At 31.3% G+C, this 13,506-nt stretch overlaps 1 protein-coding gene across 9 annotated transcripts in view; it reads left to right on the top strand.

Annotated features, from left to right (window-relative positions):
- Moe (moesin) overlaps positions 1-13,506 on the top strand; it is a 26,365-nt gene continuing 12,859 nt past the window's right edge. For 3 of the 9 annotated variants that reach the window (XM_085662887.1, XM_085662886.1, XM_035880779.2), the window contains exons 1-3: positions 3,825-4,086; positions 4,508-4,687; positions 12,637-12,669. In XM_085662887.1, coding sequence (XP_085519013.1) covers positions 4,066-4,086; positions 4,508-4,687; positions 12,637-12,669 — 234 coding nt within the window. In that variant the 5' untranslated portion in view covers positions 3,825-4,065. Of the gene's footprint in view, positions 206-679; positions 814-2,755; positions 2,819-3,824; positions 4,087-4,507; positions 4,688-12,636; positions 12,670-13,506 lie in introns of those variants that run through there. The other 6 variants (XM_085662889.1, XM_085662890.1, XM_085662893.1 and 3 more) reach the window with 6 other exon arrangements.

Below are 13,506 nucleotides of genomic sequence, written 5' to 3' on the forward strand. Positions count from 1 at the left end.
CGCGTGGTGATCGGCGGGCGGGCGGCGGCCATATTATTAGTGAGGTGTCAGTATTTTCTCAACGTGACGGGATTTTTGGGTGTGGATCGCACAATTTCCCGTCGTTCCTTGGTAGCGTGCATTAGTGCAAGTGTAAGTGCGACCGGTCCACCGTGAATGTGTGGTACACGTGTCAAAGGAACACCCTCTAACATAGAGAAAACAAGTAAGTCGTCGTTTGTTGCATCGTTTGAGAATATAAGCAGAGAGTTAACGGATGGGAACAAGGAGAGTAAGAGAAAGATAGAATGTATGCACGTTGAAAATCATCGAAATCATTGATCGTATCAAATCGATAATATCTCACGGTCCAAATGATTTCAGTGCAACAAACCGTACGACTAATCATTCTCTAACCTTAAAACACACGATCGGCGTTTAAATCGTCCAAAAGAATTATATACATATATTTTCATCTATTTCAAGGCTATTCTTTTTTAATGTTTTTTCTTTTCTCTCCCTCCCTTCCTTCCTCCCTCCCTCCCTCCCTTCTCTCTCCCACTCTGTCCTACAAAACACGTGTTTTAAAAGCAATTGAGTATTTTCCTATATACCAAGGACACCACGTCCCTCTAAACAATCTTTAGAATCATTTCAATAGGTATATTATATTAGATAACGTATATACTTTTAAGTCGTAAACATATCGGTCGAGTATGTTAGTCGACAAGGTGTTTACAGGGTCGACTAGATTTTTTTTTTCCTTCAACCAAATGAATGGCCACAGCGTTTTCTACATTTTTACACGAATTAATCTTCAGTCGAATTTTCGAGGTTAGATATTTCGGTGTATGCGCCTCTGTGTGTGTGCGCGTGTGTGTGTATGTGCGTGCATGTGTAAACAATATTTTATAAAGATACATACGAATACAAATATTATCTATTTCCTCTTTTACGTATCATGTGTAAATTCGAAGTAGGATGTATGCGTGGGTTCTGCATATAATTACTGAATGTTCTTATAGTACGCTTCATCAACGCTCGTGCAATTTCATGAAATTATAATTATTCGTATGGTATAAATCGTTTGAAGAAATTTTTGACAAATTCTATTTTTATATGCTCGACGTTTGCTATCATTTTTTATTAGCTATAACTTGTTTACTCATTGATATACGAGTTTCAAGGATACTACTGTTCAGTAGTACAATAAATTTCTCCATTCGATTTTCGAATTCGGTTTCTAATTATTAGAAAGTAAGAATCTTACGAAATTGAAAACGTCATATTATCATTCCCATCATCATTGTCGTCATCGTCATCATTGAATAAATTCTTTGTATTTAACATAACCTCCTAGTTTTTTTTATTATTGTTAAAAGATTTACGAAGCAATCGATAAAGCGGAAAATATAAGTGTAACTTTTATACTATTCCTATAAATATCTATAAATAATAAAAAAAATAAATAAATAAAAATTAATTATAAATAATAAAAAGAAATATATATGCATATAAAAGAAAAAAAAAATAATCATCGATTATTCGTCCACGTTACTAGAGACTATTTAATTATACGAAAAGAAAGTAGGATACGTCGTTAAAAGATTTATGTATGTCTCTGTTGAGACTATAACAGTTGGAAAACGAGAGAAGAATTTGAAAAGGTGTACGATTCCAATGTACGTGTGTTGTATTTCATCGTTAAGAGATAGGAATGAGCATATTACGTCAATGAGCGGCCTTGAAAAGAATGATCAGGAGGATCCTACGATGTCGTATTTGATCGTCGAATTTTGTACGAACGCATTCGACGATGAAGTTAGAACGGAAATGTTACACAAATACACGTACACATGTATGTTAGCGCGCGCCCACGACACACACACACACACACAGAAGTACATGCACAGGTAGTCACGTTGTTCGATTTTCAAAGTGACGTCACGTTAGGATATTTTTTAAAATCGACCAATCAAGTTTCAGGATAAATTCCGTGAGATATTCTTTCATATTTCATCTCTCTTTCTATCTCCCTTTTTTTTTTTTATACGGTGTAAGAATCGAGGCAACGAACATCGACTTTTTGTTTTCCATTTTTTATCTTTCTTTTCTTTTCTTTTTTTTTTTTTTTTTTTCCTTGTTATTCAAAGCTTGTCGAGCAAAGCTAAGTATTTCCCCATGAGACAGCAACGGATATAAGTTTTTATTAATAGACAGACGCTTTCCGTCGTCTCGTTATGTTCGGCTTCATCGTCGAACGAATATATCCAACGTACGTTGGAGTTACAGATATTTAACGTCAACGACTAAAGTAAGTAGAGATATCGTCGGTTCAACGAACGTCGACAGTCCTAGATAAAAGGGGAATGCTAGACGTGGAGAGTGCAGGCACACCTCACTCTCAGCCGGTGGATCTCGGTCACGCGGATTTGCATTATAACTTGTCCTTTCCTTCCAATATGGTGACTCGTACATGCATACATACATATATGTGGTGCCCTAGCACCATTCGCAGGACCGTACCTATGCATTCTTTTCGCCTTCGTCTCCTCTCTTTCCCTCTCTCTCTCTCTCTCTCTCTCTCTCTCTCTCTCTCTTTCTCTCTCTCTCTCTCCCCCTCCCTCTCTCTCTCTTCTCTATCTCTATCTATCTAGCTTTTTTTACTCATTTATCGTAATTGAACATTGAATATAGCTAGATGTAGCATGACATTTTTCTTTTTATAAGATATCTCTTTTTTACTCACATTATTTATATAATATTTTTGTTTCAGATTAAAAACTTTATTTCTTCGTTCCTGTAAGAAGAAAAACACAAAATCACCATGCCGAAGTCGGTATGTGTTCTATATCAATTATATTGATATCAGAAGTACTATGGAGATATTTTTCAGAGATAATTGTTTTATATTACGTGAAATATTTAAATGAATAGAACATTTTTGTATGTGTATATATATATGCCTTCTTTTTTGTCATGACTTTGAATTTGCTACTACAGCGAAATGTTAATTGCTGTATACGACAAACCGTGCGTGGATTTGGCAGGAAACGTGAAAGAGGAGGAGACGTATATTATCACACCTTTTATGTAAATTATGCAGGCTGGTATCGTTACGAGATCGAATGGAATAGAATTTAAGCGAAGGACGAAAGAAAAAATGGTTTTTTCCTCAGGATCTTCTTTTTATATATATATATATATATATATATATATATATATATATAAAACGTTTATACAGGGTAGGATACTTAAATGTGACTGATTATTTATAAGCAAAAAGAATATTGAATATTTTTATTTGAATAGCCCGCCCCTGTATACGTGAATATTTATATATATGCCTAATATACCAATGAACGAAATATCATTTGAAATCTTTTCTCGTAAGGACGATTACGTAAATCGTTTAACTATCCCTTAAATGCACGTCAAATTATAATTCTTGTAACATCTTTAAAGAAGCTTACGAACGAAAAATTCATCGTTTCATTTGACACACCGTGTATTACCGGGCTCGATGGTGATTGGTTGAATGAAACGAACCGGCTTCTCACGTGACCACCTTCTCTCTCTCTCTCTCTCTCTCTCTCTCTCTCTCTCTCTCTCTCTCTCTCTCTCTCTCTCTCTCTCTCTCTCTCTTTCTCTTTCTTTCTCTCACATCCCCCTTCTCCTTACTCGAGTTCGCAAACTGATGCTCTTATCTTGGGTTAGGTCGTAGAAGGGGAAACGAGTGAACGATTGAGTGAGCGAGAGAGAGAGAGGGTGGGATGGAAAGAGAGAGAGAGAGAGAGAACGACGCTGATCGTATGAAAAGGTTGAAGAGTGGGAGAAGGAAAGACGCTGCCGGCTGTATTAGGCCCATTGTTCCAGCAACAACCAACGAGAACGGAACAAAAAGCGCGAAACGCGAAATTGACGACGCTTTCGCCACGTACGCATTTAAAGCGAATAATACCGATCATTCTATATTTGCTGTGAACGTATACAAGAATTTTTAACATTTAAAAACTTTCTGCGTGATTTTTCGTATCTTCCAGTATTTTTTGTGCGTAGTAAAATCGTACTGCCAGATCCAGCGTCATGGTTGCCGGTACAAAAATGGTAAGCCAATTTAGTATTGCGATTATTTTATGATTATATTCTTTTATGGGTATCGTCCTTTGCGTTTTTTTTTTATATACATTTCTAATTCTTTTCTGATTCTAATTTTATTTTTGCGATAATGTATTATCGCGTTATTAATAAAGTATTATCGCGTTGGATAAGAATAAAATGTTAAGAGAAACAAATAGTATATATATATACATATATAAATATCTATTGCGATGTTATTGCAATGTGCGTGGAATTAATATTGTTAAAAACAAGTATGTCATTCTGAAAACCGTCAAGGTCAAATTTCAAAGATTTATTTGTAGCCTTCAACGTTCGGCGTCTCTCGACTTATTATCGTCGTCCTTTGATTCACATATATTCTAACTCTTCATTTTTTTTTCTTTTTGCTTTTATGTTCTATCTGAAGATGAACGTCAGGGTGACGACGATGGACGCCGAGCTGGAGTTTGCCATCCAGCAGACGACCACCGGCAAGCAGCTTTTTGATCAAGTTGTTAAAACAATTGGTCTCCGTGAAGTTTGGTTTTTTGGCCTTCAGTACACTGACAATAAGGGTGATCTAACGTGGATCAAATTGTACAAAAAGGTAGGACAACCATTCTTTCTTGTATCATTAATCTTTTACATTGATTAGGAACGATGTCATCCAAGTTCTTTTTTAGCCAGATAAAGTGGTACAATAGGGAGATGTATATTTGTATTTAGTTAAATGTAGAACGATTATATTTAATTGTACTTAGATATTGAGCTTAGTATTAGCTATTTAGCTCATTCATTCTATAATAATTAATACCATTCACACTGTCATTATATAAACTTTTTATATAAATTATTTCAAAGTGATTGATAAGAAAAACTTAACTCTCATACTATAAGTTCTGTAACTATTATTATGCAGAGTATTACAAAAAACTTATCTGAAAAATTCAATTCATTCTATCAATCTTACTGTTTTATTATTATACTATGATAATATATAACCAGTTTGGATCAAGGAACGTCTTTTAAATAATTATAAGTATATACGGTCTTTCAATAATAATGAGCACAGTCTCTCTTTCTCTCTCTTTCTCACTCTCTCTCTCTCTCTCTCTCTCTCTCTCTAGAAAACCATAATTGGATTCCCGTCGTTTCTGTGATGGCAGCGAGAGAGAGAGAGAGAGACAGAGAAAGAGAGAGAAGTATCGATGACGAAGAATGACGTCATCTGCGTGCTTGTTCACTCGCTTTTTTCCTTTTATTTTTTTCCTCGATTCGTATAAAACATCTGCCTTTATGGTCTTTATAGACGCGTATGCGTACAGAAACACTGTTGACCTTTTTTCTTTTTCTTTTTTTATGACGCGTTAAGCTAAAAGAAGAAAGTATTAACTCATAAAAAGATATTGTTATGTTATATTAACAAATTAATTATTTTTCTTCTTCTTCTTCTTCTTCTTCTTCTTCTTCTTCTTCTTCCTTTGATCGTGAGAAGATATTAATAATAGAAGTATAAGAAAAGGATACGTCACGCATGGAGAAAACATCAAATAAATTTGTTCCCATCGAATATCATCGTTAGTCACCTCGAAGGATTTTTATAAGTATCTTTAAACATGTTATTCTCCTTTTACGACGACCAGTACGCTTTCGTCCACCATCCAATAATCCCTTCGTCGTATTATATTCAAGAAATATAAAAGAAAAAAAATAGAGCAAGTTCGTCGTGATTATATTTTGAAATTTCGCGCTATAATTACAATACATATATATATATATATATATATATACATATCATATATGTATATATAGGTTATGTCACACTAGTCAATAGTATGTTTGTCGTATAATTTTCCTACTTTACATATAAAATAGTTTAGAAATTTTTACGATTAAAAAAAAATTTTACGACATCCATATCTTTCGTCAATATTATATTAAAAAGTAAATAAATGTATGAGATTCAATAAAAAAAAAAAAAAAAAAAAAGAGTTAATAGATTCCATTATACTGTTACTAGTCTCACTCGTATGACTCTCGTAGTTCTTCTTTACCATTAGATTTTAAGCATATAAAATTGTTCGTACAGATATCGTCTTTCTTTTGTCGACGTTCGCAAATATCATATTCGAAGGAAGGAATAGAATACATCGACGATAAGTTTCGTGTACAGTTGCAAAAATATGAGAAGTATTCGGTATTCGATCGATGAACAGTTACAAGGAAAAGGTATATTATATATATATGTATGTATATATATATATATATATATATATATATTTATATATACACACTTGCACGTATACACACGCATAGTATAGACTCTCTTCTTCGTATATAAAAAACTCAAGGCTTTCACCAACCTGTTGAGAAGTCTCGATCCTTCTGTCTCTTCTCTTCATTACGTATTCTCTCTCTCTCTCTCTCTCTCACTCACTCACTCACTCTCATTCTCTCTTTTTCTCTTTCTCTTTCTCTTTCTCTTTCTAATGCACGTGCGTGTACGTGTACACACGTATCTTTTTATCCGGTTTCACATTTTTTCTTTCTTCCTTTTTTTTTTCCACGACAAAAGGCGACCTGCCCTAGAGTCTTCCGGCACAACGGCCAACCCACTTTTCTAAGCGTCGATTCTAACTTGGGACAGGAAGCGGAAGGTTTTCGTGTAGTACAGGTGGTTTAGTCTCTTCCGTTTCTATTTTTGTATAGTTTCAATCTTCTAACAACTAAATATGTACACATATATATATATATATATATATATATATATATCTATATACACATACTTGCTTGCCGAGCAAAAGAGTATATATAAGATAGAATTATTAGTGAAATATTTGTAATATTAAGACGACATTAATGTAGAATATATTAGCATACATAATTATTATTTTGACTGAAAAATTTAATTTATACTCTTTTTCTTGTATATAAGACTTCATTATATATATATATTTAATTGTAAAATGAAATATATATATATATATACAAATTTTTTTATATCGTCAAGAATAATAATCATTGCTAGAATAGATGAATTAATCTTAGAGAGGAACTTCTTTCAGACACTTTTATCTTATCTGTGAAATATTAATTTGTCGCTTGAGTGAGAGAGAATATTTCTCCTGTGAACAATTTTTATCATGGTCCAGCGAAATTCATATCTCTATCTATAAGAAACATTTGTTGTATTAGTTAAATTTATTTTAGGTTATCTTTATATATTCATACAAAATTGTATATGCCATAGTCGTATATATCGTAGTTATATCGTCATTATTCTAATTAACATTTTTATTCCATAAATAATGTAACTTAACGTAGATACGATGTTAAAGATTAATATGGCGCGAAATACAAAAAAAAAGAACAAAAAATCCAATCACTCCAAAGAGCGTTTGATGTCATCTCTTTTATATACGTAGATCAATAAAGGTATATTTGCATATTGATCGTGAATAGGAGCACCCTTAATAATTAACAAACATATTCATCGAGATTTAAAGTAAACTCTCTTAAAGTACGCATCGATTAGATATGCTAATTATATTATTCCGTAATATTGTAGATAACAAAATGTATTGTTGCATTAGAGCGATATAGGCTATTAGCTATTCTTATCTCACTCTCTCTCTCTCTCTCTCTCTCTCTCTCTCTCTCTCTCTCTCTCTCTCTCTCTCTCTCTCTCTCTTTTTCTTTCTCTTTTTTTGCCTGTAGGATCATAAATGATAAGAGACATACATGAATTAGTTTCAATTTTCCTTTCTTCATTAAAAACTCTTTAGATTCGCTTGAAGTAACACTCGTCTTTCATCACCTGCCAAAAAAAAAAAAAAAAAGAAAAGAAAAGAAAAGAAAAAAAAAAAATTGCTTTTGTTTGTAAAAATTGTAGTAAAGCTCTCTCGTAAAGAGATTTACAACGATCTCTCCAATTCTGAAATCTTTCATGATCGGTCGATCGATTATATGCAGCCGGAAAGTGCAATCACGAGAGTCGTCAAGAAGGAAGTAAAAAAGAAGGTACGAAAGTTAAGAGGCTACTCGGACTCTGACACCGATGACGACGAGTTCGAAGACGATCTGGTAAGCCGAGTATCTTAAAGAGAATCTCTCTTTCTCTTTCTCTTTTCCCCGAGATATATATCCTGTTGATACAGGAAATGTAAGGAATATAAAAGGAAATTAAATGAAAGAGAGAAATCGTCGACTTTCTTTCTTAATGAAATCATTCAACGAGTAATATAATTCACATTCGAGCTGAACTTCTTCGTTATTCGAACCAATCAGCGTTAAGATTTTTCGGCGCTAATTTTTTAAATAATAAAAACTCGAAGTACTCTTTTACACATTGTTTTTAAACAATATTCTCGTGATATAGAATTAATAGAATAAAAAGAAGAAAATGAAATAAAAATAATAATAATAATTTATAAATATACAAGGTGAGGAGGCCAAAAGTTTATAGATTATTTTTTACAAATCAATTATTCTTCCTCGAGAGATTATTTTTAGGTTAACTTTTTTCTTTCTTTTTTTTTTTTCAGGATTGTAAAACTACAAGCTTTAGAAACTTTTTTATGATCTATACTTTTGGCCCATCCTGTATATATACATATATATATATATATATATATATATATATATATATATATATTTGGTATAACACACGTGGCTAAGGCCAACCGAACAATTCTCCTGGCTACTCGTGCAGATAATACTTGTGGCCTTTCCAAGGTGCTTCGTACTTTACTGGAAACGAACGGCAATGAGTGTTATGCAAATAGGCAAGGACTGGTTCTTCCCTCAGCATCGGCTTCTCGAAAGAAGAGAGCCTCATGGTCTATCTTCTTCTTCTTCTTCTTCTTCTTCTTCTCCTTCTTCTTTTTCTTTTCTTCTTCTTCTTCTTCTTCTTGTTCTTGCCTACCAATGGTCACTTCCTCGAATGGTTTAAATGCTGAAAGAAAGCTTTTACCTTTTCCATTTCAAAGGATTCCCGAACGTCGTTTCCTTTATCTTTAGTTTCCTTCAAGGAAGAAGAGTAATATTAATAGTTCTGTATACTTCTTTTTGAAATATTTTCTATTAACAGAATATGATATATATATATTATATTATATATTATTATATATTTATATTATATATATATATATATATATATATATATATATATAAACATTTTTATGGTGTATAGAGATTTTATTTTTCTCTAATATGATTTAGAAAAATATTACTATACACTTTCAATGTATGCATGTTATATAATATTATATATATTTAATATATTATAAACTTTTTATGAAGTTTATAGAAATATTGTTCTTTTAAAATATTGCTATACACTTTCAATATATGTATCTTTATTCAAATCAAACTAGTTCAGAGGAGGAACGAACGAAAGCTATAAACGAGAAGTGTATATAGCTTTTGCTTATCGTGGTAGTATAGTTCTGCGATAAAAGTCGATACACGCTAAAGGGGAACAATGATTTTGCGCGACGGCTTCTATTGTTCTTGATTTTTCATGCTATTATATAGCAAAGAGATTATTTTCTACGAAAGGATTATAATAATCGAATAACTTATATTTTTACATTATATTAATTTTATAAATTCTTATTTTAATAACTTATTATACTTAATATTTCCACTTCTATATATAGAGTGGAACTCAAAGGTACCAAGGTTATTTGATAAACCAGTTGCTCTTTTACGTGACTTTTTAGATTAAAAAAATTTCTTTTTCTTTTTCTTTTTTTTTTCCTCGGATAAAAAAAGTCTCCACAAAAAAGTATTGATTTTTATTATCACTTAGGAATTTTTTTACTCTATATAATTAATTCCTAGAAATTAATTTCTAGAAATTAATCTCTCTCTCTTTCTCTCTCTCTCTCTCTCTTTCTCTTTCTCTCTATTTCTTATGTTTGTTTTTTCTTTTCTTTTTTATTTCGACTATTTTATAACTAATTTCGTTTTGCTTTCTTGCTTCGTTATACATGTTAATCTTTTAAACGGGTGAGGTCACTTATGTACACAATAAATGTGGTATTTTGCGTGAATCACGAGACCACTCTTATATCCGTCGTTACAATTGCTCGCTTAGGAAATACTACGAATAGTTTGTATTCTTTTTTACAACGCGAAATTGTTTCGGAAATAATGTAACATCTGGCATGAAAATTCCCTGTACAAGATAATTCTCGATTTCATTGAAGATAATCTTGAATTATCTCTTATATGAAATATTTGTTAATAATTTTTCCAAAATCGTTAAGCCTTTCTATCGATTTCATTGTTAGTTTGTAGAATGACGATAGCGTATGGAACGGATTTAGTAGGATTATTTAATTTTTATATATATATATATATATAAAAGTGGGATTCTGGTTATCTCTATCATTTTTTTTTTAATTTTTTTTTTTTTTTTTTTTTTTTTATTTTTTATCTTACAGGATGATATTTAACGTATTAGATTGTAAATTATTTAGTAGATAATTTCTACATATTAAAGGTCAAAAATTTCTAAGTGAGATTCTTTTTTTTTTTTTTTTCTTCGACACACTTTTTAGGCTAATTTTTTTATTCAAACAGCACGACAATTACAATCTCTTGAGAACTTTTGGCGTGTCCTATATTTTTAATTAGACATTTTACTGTAAATTAGGCTATTAGTATACATTTTTCTTTTTATGAGAAATGATTTTAAAAAGAGAGAAGCCATAATTTTAAATACGACGGAAATAATCGATTAGGGAACAACAGAATAGTTTAAGGATTGGGGACACTGTAAAGAGAAAATGTACGTCTAACGATCGTGGGGTGCTTGCTCTTTCTTATTAACTTAAATCGGATCAGAGAAAAGATTTTCGCTTTTATGTGTTTAGAGAAAGAGAGAGAAAGAGAGAGAGAAAGAGAGAAGGACGATTTTTATCGTAAGACCAAATCGATCATTTAGTCTTTTAATTTTTTGTTACTTCGAACAAATGCGTGAAACTTCTTTTTTTTCTGTCTCTCTTTTTTTCTCAAAATCTTTTACATTGTTCGATTATTTCACGAACACGTAAAAGATATAAATATTATATAAAATTCATTATGAATTAATATATTCGTTTGAAAGCGTTTAGAAACGAAAATCAACTAATACTATCGTATATTTAATATCAAGGTAATGCCATTCGCATATATATATATAAAAAAACACATACGAGCGTAATTGAAATATTTCATTCGATTATGTAACATTTGTCATATTTATTTATCATATTTTCATTCTTTGAACGCATGCCAACCGCAATACTAACAACTGGAAGCGTGGACTTCCGTTCTTGTCTAGGGTAAGTTACCGTAACTTTAATTATCATTTTAAATTCGTGTCCCGTTAATGATAATAACACTTTTTATTAGGACGTATATTATTTAATTATAGACCTATATATCACGATCGTGTTTGTAATCGAGTTATAATCTAAGATGACTACCATGCATGGTATTTTATCGGTAAAAGTGATTAAGTCATCGTTTCGTATAACTATTCCGCGAATGGAATGACATTCCCGATTTGACAACTAAAAAGGAAAAGATTCAGTTAGATTTATCGTAAAATTGTATTACGTTAAGATGTAGATAGAGGTTCTGCCTGTTATTGTCAATTTAAAGTATTACTTATATCCTGTCTTTTTTTTTTTTTTGTCTTTTTTTTTTTCCTTAATCTTTTTCTTTTTCTTTTTTTAGATATACTTTTTTCTTTTATACAACAAACGATACTTTCAATTATTTTCGTATAATAAAAGGCACCTCGTGCAAAAGTTTATATATGTTTTTTTATTTATTTCATAAAATTTTCAAACGATCAGTATATAAATATGTACATACGTGCATATATTAATTTAACCATTTATATAAAATAGAAATGCAAGATTCTATTTAGCTGTAAAATTAACGTTTCATTCATGACAGACAGTAGAGATTATTAGGAATACAATGGGAAGGAGTTTTCCCAATGACATAATCTTTTCCCACGCGTCTCTCCCATTTATTATTTATGAAAATCATACTATAGAAAACACATATCTACGTTAGGACATATCCGTAGCTAATTCGATATACATATATATATATATGTATGTATGTATATGCATATATATATATATATGGGTACATCGAGTTTTTTACTTATTCACTTTCCCTCCCTCCTTCCATGCCAATCTTGGACGATATTTTATTTGATAATGAATAATTAATTATAATTGTCTATTACGTTTGTTACGAATAAGACGGGATAATAGCTAGTTAATGATATTTGTCAAGTCAGACCTGATACATAGATGAATTAATAATTAAATCAAATATCGTCCAACACTCTTTCGCGAATGATTATTTCTTGTTTTTTTTTTCTTTTTCTTTTTTCTTTTTCCTTTTTTTTTTTCTTTTTCTTTTTAACTCCCCCCCACCCCTATATATACAATGCTACTTTGTTCCGGTATGTCGAAAAGAAAAACAAACAAAATAAAAAAAATGTTAATGCAAGACAAATGACAAAATATTGATAAATAATTTCAGGTGGTACCGTGCGGTCTTCGAAAGATCTTCCACGTAAGAATGGCAATTGGAATTTTTTGTCCTTTGATATAAATATTAAATGATATAATTAATTCATTAATTGCGAGCTCCCACAATATTTTACATCCAAAGGGCGCCAAGATCGAAATCCTTTGGTAGAGTCGATTATTTCGTAACATCTTTTTTTTTTTTCCTCTCTTTTCTTTTCTTTTCTTTTCTTTTCTTTTCTTTTCTTTTCTTTTCTTTTCTTCCCTTCTATCATTTTTCTATTTTAAAGCGTGTTCGCATATTTTTTGCAACGATCACACGATTCGCGGAAGAACTAATTACACTAACCAAGGAAAGCTACCTATCTTTTATAACGGTTGGAAGACTTTGATCATTGTTTACTAGTGTTAAATCTTCTTTTGCTTTTTTTTTTTTTCTCTCTCCCCTTTTTGTGTGCGCCATATAACTCGATTTCTTTAGTCATTTCCGTAACTTATCGTGTTTTATTGCTCTGTATATTATTATCATTTTTTTTTTTTCATTTTTTTACGTCGAGTTAACAGCGTCAAAATGAAATGAATTTAGAATATCGACGTATATTAGCCTCGTCAATGTTAGACTAATGGTTATGACTGTGATAAAGGAAAAAAGAAAAAAAAAATAATAATAATAAAAAATGTAATAAAAATGTCGAAATGAAGAGGGAAAAAGAAGGATCGATATCTTGGCGCACGTGTTTGTCGGAAAACATGTGTTGATCATGTAAAAGGACGAGGTGTATTTTAAATAGCTTTTTTTTTCTTTTTTTTTTTTTTCTTTCTCTTCCTTTCTTTTTTTCTTTTTACGCGGCACATTTACATGCGTCAGGATCGACGATGAATT

This window comes from Vespa mandarinia, chromosome 19 (assembly GCF_050613455.1).
Source record: "Vespa mandarinia isolate Hongniang chromosome 19, ASM5061345v1, whole genome shotgun sequence".
Classification (NCBI taxonomy): Eukaryota; Metazoa; Arthropoda; class Insecta; order Hymenoptera; family Vespidae; genus Vespa; species Vespa mandarinia.